This window comes from Musca autumnalis, unplaced genomic scaffold (genome assembly GCF_047663935.1).
Source record: "Musca autumnalis isolate F117 unplaced genomic scaffold, ASM4766393v1 scaffold_4, whole genome shotgun sequence".
Taxonomy (NCBI): domain Eukaryota; kingdom Metazoa; phylum Arthropoda; class Insecta; order Diptera; family Muscidae; genus Musca; species Musca autumnalis.
Window position 1 is genome coordinate 21,278,512 of NW_027411977.1, and position 16,581 is coordinate 21,295,092.

Below are 16,581 nucleotides of genomic sequence, written 5' to 3' on the forward strand. Positions count from 1 at the left end.
AAAATCCACGCCTAATATCCTCTTTGTTGGCTTGTAAAAAATCTTTAAAAAATCCACGCCTAATATCCTCTTTGCTGGCTTGTAAAAAATCTTTAAAAAATCCACGCCTAATATCCTCTTTGCTGGCTTGTAAAAAATCTTTAAAAAATCCACGCCTAATATCCTCTTTGCTGGCTTGTAAAAAATCGTTAAAAAATCCACGCCTAATATCCTCTTTGCTGGCTTGTAAAAAATCTTTAAAAAATCCACGCCTAATATCCTCTTTGCTGGCTTGTAAAAAATCTTTAAAAAATCCACGCCTAATATCCTCTTTGCTGGCTTGTAAAAAATCTTTAAAAAATCCACGCCTAATATCCTCTTTGCTGGCTTGTAAAAAATCTTTAAAAAATCCACGCCTAATATCCTCTTTGCTGGCTTGTAAAAAATCTTTAAAAAATCCACGCCTAATATCCTCTTTGCTGGCTTGTAAAAAATCTTTAAAAAATCCACGCCTAATATCCTCTTTGCTGGCTTGTAAAAATCTTTAAAAAATCCACGCCTAATATCCTCTTTGCTGGCTTGTAAAAAATCTTTAAAAAATCCACGCCTAATATCCTCTTTGCTGGCTTGTAAAAAATCTTTAAAAAATCCACGCCTAATATCCTCTTTGCTGGCTTGTAAAAAATCTTTAAAAAATCCACGCCTAATATCCTCTTTGCTGGCTTGTAAAAAATCTTTAAAAAATCCACGCCTAATATCCTCTTTGCTGGCTTGTAAAAAATCTTTAAAAAATCCACGCCTAATATCCTCTTTGTTGGCTTGTAAAAAATCTTTAAAAAATCCACGCCTAATATCCTCTTTGCTGGCTTGTAAAAAATCTTTAAAAAATCCACGCCTAATATCCTCTTTGCTGGCTTGTAAAAAATCTTTAAAAAATCCACGCCTAATATCCTCTTTGCTGGCTTGTAAAAAATCGTTAAAAAATCCACGCCTAATATCCTCTTTGCTGGCTTGTAAAAAATCTTTAAAAAATCCACGCCTAATATCCTCTTTGCTGGCTTGTAAAAAATCTTTAAAAAATCCACGCCTAATATCCTCTTTGCTGGCTTGTAAAAAATCTTTAAAAAATCCACGCCTAATATCCTCTTTGCTGGCTTGTAAAAAATCTTTAAAAAATCCACGCCTAATATCCTCTTTGCTGGCTTGTAAAAAATCTTTAAAAAATCCACGCCTAATATCCTCTTTGCTGGCTTGTAAAAATCTTTAAAAAATCCACGCCTAATATCCTCTTTGCTGGCTTGTAAAAAATCTTTAAAAAATCCACGCCTAATATCCTCTTTGCTGGCTTGTAAAAAATCTTTAAAAAATCCACGCCTAATATCCTCTTTGCTGGCTTGTAAAAAATCTTTAAAAAATCCACGCCTAATATCCTCTTTGCTGGCTTGTAAAAAATCGTTAAAAAATCCACGCCTAATATCCTCTTTGCTGGCTTGTAAAAAATCGTTAAAAAATCCACGCCTAATATCCTCTTTGCTGGCTTGTAAAAAATCTTTAAAAAATCCACGCCTAATATCCTCTTTGCTGGCTTGTAAAAAATCTTTAAAAAATCCACGCCTAATATCCTCTTTGCTGGCTTGTAAAAAATCTTTAAAAAATCCACGCCTAATATCCTCTTTGCTGGCTTGTAAAAAATCTTTAAAAAATCCACGCCTAATATCCTCTTTGCTGGCTTGTAAAAAATCTTTAAAAAATCCACGCCTAATATCCTCTTTGCTGGCTTGTAAAAAATCTTTAAAAAATCCACGCCTAATATCCTCTTTGCTGGCTTGTAAAAAATCTTTAAAAAATCCACGCCTAATATCCTCTTTGCTGGCTTGTAAAAAATCTTTAAAAAATCCACGCCTAATATCCTCTTTGCTGGCTTGTAAAAAATCTTTAAATAATCCACGCCTAATATCCTCTTTGCTGGCTTGTACAAAATCTTTAAAAAATCCACGCCTAATATCCTCTTTGCTGGCTTGTAAAAAATCCACGCCTAATATCCTCTTTGCTGGCTTGTAAAAAATCTTTAAAAAATCCACGCCTAATATCCTCTTTGCTGGCTTGTAAAAAATCCACGCCTAATATCCTCTTTGCTGGCTTGTAAAAAATCTTTAAAAAATCCACGCCTAATATCCTCTTTGCTGGCTTGTAAAAAATCTTTAAAAAATCCACGCCTAATATCCTCTTTGCTGGCTTGTAAAAAATCTTTAAAAAATCCACGCCAAATATCCTCTTTGCAGGCTTGAAAAAATCCACGTCAAATATCCTCTTTGGAGGCTTGAAAAAAATCTTTAAAAAATCCACGCCAAATATCCTCTTTGCTGGCTTGTAAAAAGTTAAAAACAAAACGTAAGCCTCCAGTTGACCAAATCAAAATGAGGTCTTTATCCGAACCGCAGTCTTCTGCAAAGAGGTCGACTCTATCACAGCCGGTCTGTTTTGCATGCTTCGTTGCGGGTCAAGGATAATAGGAACATTTCCACTGAGTAGCTCTTCACATCAACTTTGTGTGTCTGAACCGAAGCATGACGTAAGAATAGATATCAACATGTTAGAACTTTGTCATTTGTTGAATCAGAGCAACGTACGACTTGACGGTGTAACCCTTTACAAAGGAGTCATGGTCTTTAACCGCCAAACGGAAATTTGTTCATTTCCTGCTGCGATCTAGAGTGGGATAGTAACTACAGTATAGATACCACCCTTTTATGTAGCTCGGCAAGATACTGATACTACAAATATTTTATACTATATAAATATATCTAGCAGTTTATTTCTTTTGTTAAAAATAGTAGCAAATATGACGATTATGTGTATAATTCGAATAAAACCGTTGCATGTTTAAAACTACAGAGAAAACGTTAATACGACAAAACAATTAAAACTAAAAAATATTAATAATTTTGGGGCAATGTTGTAGTTGTTGGTAAGAAAATAGGTGTTGCCATTTGAGGCATTTGGCTAAATGCATTAATATCATTCGCTGCTATTAGTGATGATGACGGCGTTGTTGTTGTTGTAGTAGAAGTTATGGGTAGGATGGCATCCATTTCAGTCTCAACATTTTCTGTGGCATCCATTTCTTCTGCTATCTTAGTATTAGACTGTTTCTTATTTCCCTCAGTGTCCTCATTGTCTTCCATGCTGTTATTTAATTTCTCTAAAAATTCCTCCAAAGAAATTTTCTTCAGGGACAAACGACGGCCAAAAGTTTTCTTTATTTTGGCCCGACGCTTTTTAATCAAAGCCTTGTTAAAAACAAATCCATCACCGCATGTTAAGACACGTCGCAACTTGCGTGAGCCTATCAAACGAACATGCTCATATTCTACACCATCAGCATCTTGGGTGGCCGCAGTTGGTGGCTCTTCGAAAATTGTCTCCAAGGAGGAGGGTCTGAAGTTAGTTAACTTTTTGTTCAAATAGATTTTCTTTATTTCAGATGGCTTTAGATTGCCAAAGTCTTTGTTCAGAGTGCTATTGTGTCGGGCAGGTTTCATTATAGTACGTCTTTTAATACTGGTAAGATTTTCCTTGGAACTTCTCGATGGTAACTGTCTTCTTTCGGCGAATGTTGCTCCAAGACTGTTTCTTCGCAGGCGGCCATTTTTTCTACTACTACCTGCACCACCGAAGACATCATCATCTGTTTGCCATGCCTCTTCGTCTTCTTCATTGCTGCAATCATGTTCATCCAATTCCTTTGGGTCATGGGATGAAGACGCTGGCTCACTCGTGCAAATCAGCGCCATTTTAGCTTCTTCTGTCTTTTGCATAAAATTGAAATTGGGGATACTGGAAGTCAAAGACATCAATCAGATTAGACATTTCTTCAACAGCCCAACTGCTGATGTCCTCCAACGAAGAGTCTTACCAATTTTCGTCAGGATAATTTGCAGTATTTTGTTTAAAGTTAATATTTGCAATTCCATCCACAATTCCTTCCATCATACATAGCTGTTTTGTTTAATAGAAACTAGTGATGGCAATAGTATGTAAACACCTGTTCGATAAGGAATTTTTTCGATAACACACGATTAATCGATTTGCAACAAATGATTTCTGTATTAAGGGCGGTTCACGTACTGGGAATATTTTGTTTGAGTGTTCTAATACCATGTTCATAACAGTGTTTTAATTACGTTATTCGCTCACACAGTTAAGGTGTGAACAGAATGAAATAAGCCGCTTTTTTCACGCTCAGTTTCATGTAAAAAAATAAAGGCCAAGTACTACCTAATTCAAATGTTGCCTAATTCATTTGAATTAGGTAGTACTTGGCCTTTATTCTTTTACATTAAACTGAGCGTGAAAAAAGCGGCCATGATGAAATAAAAAGGTGGCGTAAAATGACCAGATGATTGGTTTCAATCTGTCAAATTTTTTGTTATTGTGAATAAATTGTATGAAAACGTAAACATACATTTTGACATATTGAAGAATTTTTGGCCAAAACAGAGTTGTATTTGTGCTATTTACGTGACCTGTTAAATAGATCTTGACTGAGCCTGAAAAAGCGGCGTATTTCACTGTGTTTAATACTGACGTTAATTCGCTCTCTATTCATTATTCGAACCCCAATTACAAATTAATTACTTAATTTTTTACACAAAATGTTGTGAACGAACAACCATTCTTGTACATTGTTTAAATTAAATTACTCTCCGAACCAAGATCTATTTATCAGGTCACGTAAGTAGCACCACCAGCGTTGCCAGTATTTTTTAGCCTCTTTTCCCCAACTTGTCCAAAACTTTTCCCCAAAATTCCCCAGATTTCATTGAATTTCCTCAAAAAAATCCCCAAAAATTGTTTAACAAATAATTACAAAAAAATCAAAAGTAGTTATATTTTACTATTGACATTCATATCATTAAACTTGTAAAGTATTCTATACACTTATACATATATGCATTAAACCAACGATATTGAAAACTTCAATTTCAAATGATTCAGAATCATTAGTCTCATTGGATTTATGTGAATTTTTATAATGAAGGAGGTGTAACATTTCTTTAGGTGGGTCAAAATTTCTACAACAAATGGACTTGTTAGAAAATTGATTATTTATTCAAGTAACTCGTACTGCATTTTATTTCTGAATATGGTTCAAAATAGAAGACTCTTTCTACTTAATAATTACTTGTTGGAACGGAAAGCATATTTAATACCATCTCCAATTTACGAATAATAACTTTCTCCATTGCGATTCGTAAACATTCGTGGAGATTTTTGTGTTGACAACTGGTTCTAAATAGGTTCGTATATAGCTAAAATTGTCTTGACCAAGTAAATTGCTGAAAATATTGTGGTAAAATTGCTTGTAAATTTAAGAAATTGCATATTTGTAGGCATCGGTTTCAGCATTTGTATTAACAGCGTTTAAGATATTCAGCACTGGTCTTTTTAACTTTAATAATTGTTTACTCAAAAAAGTACAACTCAAAATTAAAGCCTAGATCCGTGGCTTCTCATGGTAAACATGCCGAGTCGTTTTCGATCGATTCCACTATTTTTTCAATATCTTTTTAATTTTTGTTATAAATGGTTTCAATATTCGAGTGCACAGTGAAAAATGTATACATATTAGCAAAGAGCATCGGTTTAAGGCTCGTTCTTACATACCTTCTTTAAAATGCCTTTTTGTTACTTTAAGAAAAATAAGGAATAAAGTTCGCTTTACCAGGGATTTGTTTTTACATTTTCCATTCCATTTCAAGCAAAACAGCTTGAATACATCAAATTTACTCAAATCGGATTGGTTGATTTGAATTTGCTCTCAAATTTTTCTTGTTTTTGGGCGCACTTTAAATTTTAAAAGGAACACAAAGTTAATTTTAATTTATTTGACACTTATTATTAAAGCTAACATGTAGGAATAAAAAACGCGTTATCTGTCCGATATTGGCCAACATTTAACTACAAAAAGGATATATTAACGGGCCTAAGCATATTTATCTCTTTTATAATTGGAGCCATGAATGTTAAATAAAGTTTAGTTTCATCATTGCCCATCAATCCAGAAATCATTTCTGCAGTTAAGTCCACTTCAGCCATAGAAATGATGGAAAATGTTATTTCAATTCAACACACTGTTCTAGTACGCTGTCAGTCGTCGAACCGCATGATAACACTTCAAATCTGTCATAAATTATTACAGCTGCGACCAGTTAGTATATGATGCATGTTATTTGTGCATCACGCTTGCTCTACTGCTATTCACGCACTGAAATTAAAAAGATCAGATAATCTGAAGTAATTAGTCAAAAATGAAATCCCCAAATATTTTTCAGATTTCCTCAACATTTTCCCAATTCCCCAAGTCGAAATTTTTTTCCCCATTTCAAATAAAAATTCCCCAATTTGGGGAAAAATCCCCAATACTGACAACGCTGAGCACCACAACAACTTTTTTGGCCGCAAATTCCTCAAGATGCCAAAATGTATCTTTACTTTTTTATACAATTTATTCACAATAACAGACAGATTGAAACCACGACGCTGGCGTTTTACGCCACCTTATGATTTCATCATGCTCCGAACGACGATAAAATGTGATCTATCCATCCAGTACACATTAGCTCTGTTCCTTTACGTGCAAGAATCTTCAAGTTTTACCACTTTTAACTCGAAAAGCGTCTCTTTACTTCTGACCATGGTGGAATAAGAAGGTGTTACATCAAATCCAAGATCTATTTAACAGGTCACGTAAGTAGCACAAATACAACTCTGTTTTTGCCAAAAATTCTTCAATATGTCAAGACGTTTGTTTACGTTTTCATACAATTTATTCACAATAACAAAAAATTTGACAGATTGAAAACAATCATCTGGTCATTTTACGCCACCTTATTATTTCATCATGATCAAATCATACCAAACGTCAAATTTGATCACAATAATGCATTACTGTGAATTGCTTGTTTACATTTTGTATGTGATTTTATTCACAATAAAGCATTTTGACAACTAGTATGATGATCAGCTGTTTTTGGCGTTGTACCTTTATTATTGCGCAATGCTTCTGACACCATACAATTCATATGAGAGCAGTTCACAACCTTTGCTACTTTTGCCGGTTTTACCATTTTCAAAAGTAAAGGAACAGACCAATTGTCAGTTTTGAATGTCGATTTTTCGTAATCATCGATAGCTGTCCAACCGTTCAGCATAGAGCTGGAAAAAAATCGATGGCGCTATCGATAAAATCGATTATTTTTTAAAAATTAAATATCGATAGATAGTTTTGCCTATCGATATTATCAGAACAAAAATCCCCAACCTAAAATTCATTGAAATAAATTTCGGTGCTTTTCGGTTTTGTGTGTGTGAGAAAGTAAAGCGGGGTACACACGATCAGTTTTGACTGTCGATTTTTTGGAAATATCGATAAATGTCAAACTGTCCAGCAACCACAAAATATTTTGTGTGGTTGCCTGATGACTGACAAAAGAGCAGTACACATTGCACAGTTTTGAATGTCGATATTTCGCAGTTATCGATAACTGTCCAACCGTCCAGCAACCACAAAACATTTTCAGCTAAAAGTGAGCGGGCTAGAGCTGGCAAAAAATCGATGGCACTATCGATAATATCGATTGTTATTTAAAAATTCAATATCGATAGATAGTTTTACCTATCGATATTATCGGAATAACAACCCCTAACCTGAAATTCATTGAAATAAATAGAAATTTCGCTACTTTTCGGTTATGTGTGTGTGAGAAAGAAAGCCCGTAGTCACACGTACACATTTTTCGGTAAAGTAAAATGTATTTTTTTTTATTTTTTATTATAAAAAAAAGCAATTGTTTATTCTGCCTCACATTTCTGTGAACTACTTATGCAAAATTTCAAGAAAATCACTGACATTTCCGCCATTTTCATATCCAAATTAATGGTGATGACAGCTTAACGATAATATCGATAGCAATCGATATTTTAAAACATTATATCGAAAATATCTAATGTTGGGAATATCGATGGTTTGCCAGCTCTAGAGCGGGCACACTGACAAGCAACCGATTATTTGAGCAAAACTGACAGTCATAACTGATCGTGTGTACCCCGCTTAAGTCCTTTGACATTTCCGCCATTTTCATCTCCAAATTAATGGTGTTGACAACTTAACGATAATATCGGTAGCAATCGATATTTTAAAATATTATATCGAAAATATTTGTGGTCTGTTCCAGAACTCCAAGAATCTACTAAGTTTTACTATTTTCTTCGATAACATAAAGGAGAAAATGTTATCGGAGTAAAAATTAAGCTGGGTACACATTGTCAGTTTTGAATGAGAGCTTTGTTGGTGCTTGCTAGTGTGGCCGTTCATTTTTGTCATTCATCATGCAACCACCAAATGTTTTGTGGTTGCTGGACGGTTGGACAGTTATCGATAATTGCAAAAAATCATCATTCAAAACTGACAATGTGTACTGTACTTTAGTAGCTTAATGCAGGTTCTGGAACAGATCACTAATGTTGGGAATATCGATGGTTTGCCAGCTCTACTCTAAATGTGATCCATCCATCCAGTACACATTAGCTCTGTTCCTTTACGTGCAAGAATCTTCAAGTTTTATCAATTTCTACTCCAAAAGCGTTCCTTTACTTCTGACACCATACAATTCATATGAGAGCAGTTCACAACTTTTTCTACTTTTGCCGGTTGTACCATTTTCAAAAGTAAAGGAACAGACCAATTGTCAGTTTTGAATGTCAATTGGTCTGTTCCAGAACTGCAAGAATCTACTAATTTTTACTATTTTTTCCGATAACATAAAGGAAAAAATGTTATCGTAGTAAAAAATAGTAGCTTCTTGCAGGTTCTGGAACAGAGCAAAGTTCTCGTAATTATCGATAAAATGACCTCTTTTAAGTGGGTTACACACTAGAGCTGGCAAACCATCGATATTCCCAACATTAGATATTAGATATTAGATATAATATTTTAAAATATCGATTGCTATCGATATTATCGTTAAGTTGTCAACACCATTACGTTGGAGATGAAAATGGCCGAAATGTCAATGATTTTCTTGACATTTTGTAGAAGTAGTTCACAGAAATGTAAAGAAGAATAAACAATTGCTTTTATTTTATAAAAATATTAAAAAAATACATTTTACTTTTCCGAAAAATGTGTACGTGTGACTAGGACTTACTTTCTCACACACACAAAACCCAAAAACAGCGAAATTTTTATTTATTTCAATGAATTTTAGGTTGAGGGTTTTTGTTCCGATAATATCGATAGGCAAAACTTTAATTACACTATGCAACACTGAAAATGCAAACAACTTCTAGTGTGCATTTTTTGAAAGTACATATTTAGGCTATAAAAACCCTCGTAGGGTTTTGTCCTGTCAGATCCAGTTCGGATTTTATGGCCTCATCTAAACCGGGCTAAATTTACACTTTTTTGCACTGATCAGGCCTTTATCTTAGAAACGAATAGGAATTTGGCCTTGCTGTCTTTAGCAGTGTTGTAGCCCTAAACTAGTAGAACTTATCTTTTGAAAAAACCACATAAGAAAAACTCCATCTAGGGCATCAAAATCTATAAAATATGGAAAATTTTACATAATTGCTGAAATTCTGGTCAGTATCGCCTAAACTATTGGGAGTTGAACCAAGTAACCTTTTGCAAAAATCTTCCGAATAAAGTTCTCAACAATTCTTTAGAACATTCTGAAACTCTAAAATGCTTGCTTCATGTTGTTTCAGCGGTATTTTGCATCATATCTTTTACAGCACGTATTTCAAACACAGTTCACACCAACAGTTTATTCTCGCATTTCGGATTTCACTACATTATTGACATTTTTATTAAATCATAGAGACATAGAGACATTTTATAACAACGACATGTTCTGGAGAGTTGTGTATTACATTCCAGGGAATATTTTTCCCAAAGAAAATATTCAGAAAAAATTAACGGTTTTGGAGATACGGTACGAAATGTATAAAAATTGTGGAATTTTTGCATATATTTTGAAATTTGAGGCAATAAATGCAGTTTTTCGAGTTCATTATTTCTCCAAGTATTTTATTCTTGTTCTTATCTACAAATTTGCTTCAGAGGTCAGACGAAGATTCGCATTGGTTTCAGAGATATAGCCCCGAATTTCTTTAAAAACTCAATATTTAACCATGTTTAGATGGGGCCATAAAATCCGAGCTGGATCTGACACAACAAGACCCAACTAAGGTTTCTTGTCGTTTGGGTCTGTACTTTCAAAAAATCCTCAGTTCAAATTGTTTGCACAAGATCACCTTAAAAATGTTGCACAGTGTTATATTTAATTTTTAAAAAATAATCGATTTTATCGATAGTGTCATCGATTTTTTGCCAGCTTTACGACCATTGGTCTGTTCCAGTACTGCAAGAATCTACTAATTTATACAATTTTTTTCGATAACATAAAGGAACAGAGCATATGTGATAGAGTTGTGTCGTTCATGAACGAACTGGCTCAAAGAAACGACTCCGTGAAACGGATCCGTATCCAGCTCGTTCGTTTATATCGTTCATTTAGATCGCTAATGGCCAAGACATTGCTGCTTACAAAACAAAACCACTACCAATAGCTTTGCACACACACAAGCAAGCAAAAAAAAAAAAACAAATACATATTGTTCAACCATGAGGAGAGTTCGCCTATCTCTTATGATTTGGCCTGTACCAGAAAAGATCCTTTCGCACGGTACCGATGTTGCTACAATATTAAGCCTATTAAGAGCATAAGCATATACTCGAGGATATACGTGTTTCATTTCTTTCCACCATTCAAGAGGATCTTTTTTATCAAGGTAGTACTCATTTAAATATTTGTCTAGCTCCCTTATGCTAGCAGCCGTATTATTTTCTGGACGGACCATTATGTTCGTTTCTTGGTCGAATTCATTCCAAAAATCAAAACCTTTGTCGGTATTTGAAACTGGCTGTTCATGGTGTCCCTCTTGTTCTTGATCCTGAGGAAGCCTCACTAAACTTAATGCGTCCTTTAAGTTTTTCAGTGCGTTTTCACACAACAGATCGTTTTTGAAACCTCTTTTTTTTAAACGGGGATCCAAAATGGTGCTCTCAGCATAAAGAGCATTACTCTCATAATTTTCAAACCGTGAGATGAGTTCTTTCCCCATTATGTCTAACATTGCATGTATTTTTGGATCGACAGACACGGTTTTTGAAATAAAACCAAAAAGAATGTTGCAAATCACCGTGACTTTAGAAAGAGTGACGTGTTTTTCAGAAGAAATTTCTTTTGTTACTTCATAAAAAGGCTTCAAAATTGCTGTAGCCTCTTTTATTGTCTCTCACTCATTCGTCTGAGGAAGTAGATCGGGGCAGATAAGAGATGTTGTTATTATAGCATCTTTCAGCAAAATTATTCTGTCGATCATCTCGTACGTGGAGTTCCACCGAGTAGGCACAGATTGTTTTAGTTTGAGTTCCGGAAGACCCAGAAGCTTCTGGTTGCTGAGAAGCTTCCTTAAATGTTTGGTGCTTCTTCGGAAATGCTCGACAATACTCTTCACCTTTCTCACAATGTCTTTAATTTCATTCAGGTCCGCTTGGAGGCATTATCGCTTACAACAGCAGTTATTTTGTCCTCTATTTCGAAATCCTTTATAACCGACTTTAAAAAGTCGCATAAATTTTCGACAGTATGATTTTAGTTGAATTCTTCACAGGACAACAAGTAGGATTTTAAAGTTGAATTTTCGTTGATGAAGTGAGCGGTTACAGCCATATAACTTACATTTAACTTTGAAGTCCACCCATCTGTTGTAAGACATACTGCTGAAGCTGAACGTACTACTTCCTTTATGTTTACTAAAAGCTCGCTGTGTACCTTTGGCAATAAGTTTTGTTTTGACAAAGTCTGTCTTGTGGGTAATGTATATCCTGGACATTGTGACACTAATTGAATTAGCTGTTTAAATTCTGGTTCTTCCACTATTTTCAAGGCATGGTGTCCCTTAGCCACCATTCAGCACTTGCCTATTTATGGCATCCACTTTAAGGATAGGTGGTGGTCTTCGTATATACTGAGTTATTTGTTGCTCTTGGCTTCTAGCACGTTCGCTTGTAGTTGGAAGGTCTTCTACTAAATTCGGCTCTAAATTTGCTGTTTCCACAGGTTGTACATGGGATGTTGTCTCCGACCTTTCATGGACGGAAGGAATGAGCGAATGTTTCATTTTCATGTGGCGATTCAAATTTCCATGCGATCCTCCAGCAATGCTCAATGATGCCTGGCAATAATTGGAAGTAGCTCTTTGTGATCCATTTTCTTTAAAATGAAGCCAAACTGAGCTTGTCTTTCTTTTAGAAGACATAATTCGGAAAAATGTAGTATGGTTTTTGTTAAAAATTAAGCGGAAAAGTAACCGTTTTAACTGTTGCAAAACTACGCTATTTACAACATAAGTAACGCATTCAAGTCTGTATCTAAATAAAAACGCAACGTTTTAACGTCTGTAAATGCTACCATTTTCAGTTTGGTCTGTTGTACGCTCTCATTTAGACAACATCACTTTATGTCTGAATGAAATACTGAACTATTGAACTAGATAGATCTCTTCACTCTCTTTTCACTGAATCATTCAATTAAACTAGTTCGTTCATGAGCTATACAACTGGATATGGTTGCAGAGTTGTGTCGTTCTTTTACATCGTACGTTTAAATTTTGAGCTGAATCATCTCGTTCAGTTGGTTCCGCTCGTTCTTTTTTGCTTATCTCGTTCTTTTTACAGTTCTCGTTTTTAAAGCGGTTGTTTTTTCTAGTTTTTAAGTTTAACGTGTGTTAATGTTCGCTCTATTCATTCCTTTCCCAGCAAAATGTTCGATGCCAAAGATGCCATTCAATCATGGGTGAAAGTGATCTGGCATGTCATCTTTTTAGCATCATCATCGATGAATTTTATATGAGCGTGGACCCCAAAAGATGCTATTCATTTTAGGATCCAAAGCATGTCATTTCCACCAATACTTTGGCATATCATTTTCACCAACCCTTTGCAATGACATTATCATTACGACGAGAGTTTTAACAACGTTGGTTGTGATTTCGATTCTCCGACAACATCAAGCCCATTGTAAATAATTAATCTTATATATTTAGAAAAATTTGTATAAATAAAGCCACAAAATTCATTTCTATTGGATCGATGGAATGGCTTCAAATGCTGATGAAATATCGGATATTTCACGACTTCCCTTGCATTGGTTCAAATGCTTATGAAAAGATCGGATCTTTCACGACTTCGTTTGAATCAACGCAAAAGATGCCATGAAATCATGGCATCGCATGGAACCCCTTCTTTCAAATTTTGCTGGGTTACGATGAAAACATTTCCTTTTTTTCTTGTTAACATCATTACGCGCTGGTGAATTATTGTTTGTTTTGTTTTTTTTTTTTTTTTAATTTATAGGTATAAATTAAAAATATATTGAAATTATATTCAAATAAAAATTAGTTTTTCTATATTGAATGGAAAGAAACATTTTTGGATCATTTTTAAGACTGATAAAATGACTATTGAATATTGATGCAGATAACTAACGATATTCTCAAAAAATCATAGACTGAAATGTTTTATTGAAAGAAAAAGAGCCAAGGAACGAAGTGAAAGATCCGAATTTTTTTGGTGAACGGAATGAAAAAGATCGATCCGCTCAATGAACGAGATTGGCCAACACTAATATGTGATACCCTACACCACTACCCCTGTACATAAGCTTTTGACTGGTAAAATTCAAAATATTAAAATTGGGATAGCATAGCGCCTTTGCTCTGAATGTCTTCATTAATACAGGTCAATTTTGTTGAAATGCATTTAAGTGCATCGTCAGTACAACTCAAATAAAAAAAATGGAAAAGTGGGATGTACACCAACCATCAATAGGATTCTTTCTTTGTGAGACCCCCATCAAACCCCAACATTTCGTGACGATCCGATCAAAATTGCGACCTGTAGGGTGATTACAAAAAAATGACAAAATAGGATGTATTACCGACTATTGCGATATCTCCGTTATTTGGCCACCTACGCCAACCTGTTTTACATCATTGTAAAGATGTTATTTTCTACTTTCATAGTCAGACATTGCTTTTGGAATGTCCCCAACCAAAGCTGTGATATTCGTCATTATAATTAAAATCGCAAAAATGAAAAGTTGTGTTCTATTAGTGGCTATTGCAATATCTTCGTTGCAAAGGTGATATCTTCTACTTTCATTAGCAGGTTTTTCTTTTGATATACCCCTTATAGTTGCGGAGATATGCGCTTTGAAATAAAACGTTGACTTTTTCTCCAAATATGTAAGTTTTTGTCCGACCCCTGATTATTATCCGACCATCACAAAAATCAACACCCAAAATTTGGTGACGATCCGATCAAAATTGCGACCTGTAGCGTGATTACAAGGTTTAGATAGACAGACGGACGGACAAACAGCCAGATCGGCTCAGCTCGTCGAGACATTCATTTTGGTATATATAAGTATGGGTCTACGATGAGTTACAAACTTTTTGGCCAAACACATAGTGGTGTAGGGTATAACTACTATTTGGCGGGTGATAATAAATGTATTGCAAATAAAACTAATAATTTTTGCAAATTTTTGTAGTAATTTAGCATTTTTATGACTTTTGAGGCTAATAATGGACTAACTGTATTGAATGTGATAAAGTTCAGGGATAATAAAAGCCGTCATGGAGGATCTTCAGACAGGTAAAAAACCCATGAGTCTCGGCGAACGAAATAAAAGGGGTGACAGATTAATTCAATTCTGTCAAGAAAATGGATTTACTATCGCCAATACATTATTCCAATTACATCCTAGAAGGCTTTATACGTGGAAATCGCCGCAGGATAACAGAAATAATATAGTGCGTAATCAAATAGACTATATATATATATATATATATGATTAATAAAAGATATGGACCTGCGTGACAAAGTGCTCAACATATCCAGGAGCAGATGTGCCATCGGATCACAACCTTCTGATGCTGAACATTCGTACAAAACTTGCAACAATTCAAAAAAGAAGAAACGACTCCGAATTAATTGTGAAAAACTTAATGATCCAATAATTAAAAATCAAATGAAGTATAACTTAAAAAAGGAAATTGGGAAAATCGACTTGAACGATTTGGAAACTCTTTGGCATAATGTGAAAGGCACAAATTTAAAAATGCGGATTACGAGAAATACTGGGAGGTCAACAAAGAAATTCTTATAAATAGAAAATGTCGTGAAGTTGAGCATCTACAAAGTTTGCATGAAAAATTGAAAGAAGCGGCCAGAATTTATAGAAAATCCACCACAACCACGCTTTTAGATAATAACAACCAGCCAATTGAGATGGAACAAACAAAAAACCATTGGAAAGAATATATTAAAGAATTGTTTACTGATGAAAGCAGATCGTGCAATGAAAACGTTAATATGGATATTGCTGGAACTCCAATAACGGAGTCTGAAGTAGAACAAGCAATTATACATAACACTAAAGGACAAGAAATCGACAGGATCTGATTCGTCAAACGAAATTAAGCGATGTATAGAGATGGCCAGAGATGCCTTTTTCAAGTATAAAAAAGTATTAACAAACCACGACATAAGCCTCTCAAAAAAAAAACAGATTTGTGAAATTCTATATCTGGTCTGTACTACCCTACGCAGTTAAGATGTGGACCATCAAAATAATCGATGAGAAAAGGCCTGAATCCTTTGAAATATGTGTCTACCGAAGGATTTTAAAGATACCCTGGACCGACCATGTATCAAACCAGGACGTTCTAAGAAGAATGGGATTAGAAAGACAATTGCTGCAACATGCCAAATCTCGAAAAATTGCATACCTGGGACATCTCATGAGAAATGACAAATATAAGTGTCTGCAAACCATTATAAAAGGTAAAACAAAAGGAAAAAGAGGAAGAGGTAGAAGAGAACTGAACTGGCTGAAAAATATCCAAGACTGGACAGGCTACCAAGATGAAGGAAGTGTGATTTCGGCTGCAAGAAATGGAGAGCTGTATATGCCTTAATAATCATTATAATATAAATATGAAATATATTAACACATTTATAATTGTATTGTATGATCGCTTATATCCGGATAAAGGATTTGCAAATAAAGAAGAAGAAGCAAGAAGCAAATAAAATTATTAAATATATCATATATCTGAGAGACTTCTTAAGTGGGATGGACGAAGGGGAAACAGTTACCTATATTTACTTAAGACGTGTCCTTATTCTCATTATCATTATTGGATTAAAAAATGTCAATGCAAGTGGGAGTTACCCTAATAGTAATTTAAGGTGTCACAACAGCTTGATATATGCCCTTGGAAAAACGTTCTCAATCTTAACGTTATTCCTAATTTAATTCTCTTCTTTAAAGACGACATGTATGGTGACGATATGGCATTTGCAAATGTCACCCACTTAGGTGTAGTTATAACGGGTGGTTAAATTGTAAGGGCCGATGTTGATTTTGAATAAAACACGAACTATTTAGGAAATTATTGTAATTT

The 16,581-nt window shown here is 34.6% G+C and overlaps 1 protein-coding gene across 1 annotated transcript; it reads right to left on the reverse strand.

Annotated features, from left to right (window-relative positions):
• Positions 1–2,767: 2,767 nt before the first annotated feature.
• On the reverse strand, positions 2,768–4,033 carry tant (tantalus). Its single transcript, XM_073980403.1, has 2 exons — positions 3,896–4,033; positions 2,768–3,816 (listed from the first exon to the last, which is right to left on the reverse strand). The coding sequence occupies exons 1-2, from the start codon at positions 3,970–3,972 to the stop codon at positions 2,916–2,918; spliced, it is 978 nt and encodes a 325-aa protein (XP_073836504.1). The 5' UTR covers positions 3,973–4,033; the 3' UTR covers positions 2,768–2,915.
• Between the last annotated feature and the right edge of the window lie 12,548 nt (positions 4,034–16,581).

What these genes read in the sequence shown, in the direction of transcription:
- tant (XM_073980403.1), bottom strand. Translation starts at nt 3,972, where the DNA reads ATGATGGAAGGAATTGTGGATGGAATTGCAAATATTAACTTTAAACAA. An exon ending in AATTATCCTGACGAAAATTG is followed by an intron (nt 3,817 to 3,895) that starts GTAAGACTCTTC and finishes TTTGACTTCCAG; the next exon opens with TATCCCCAATTTCAATTTTA.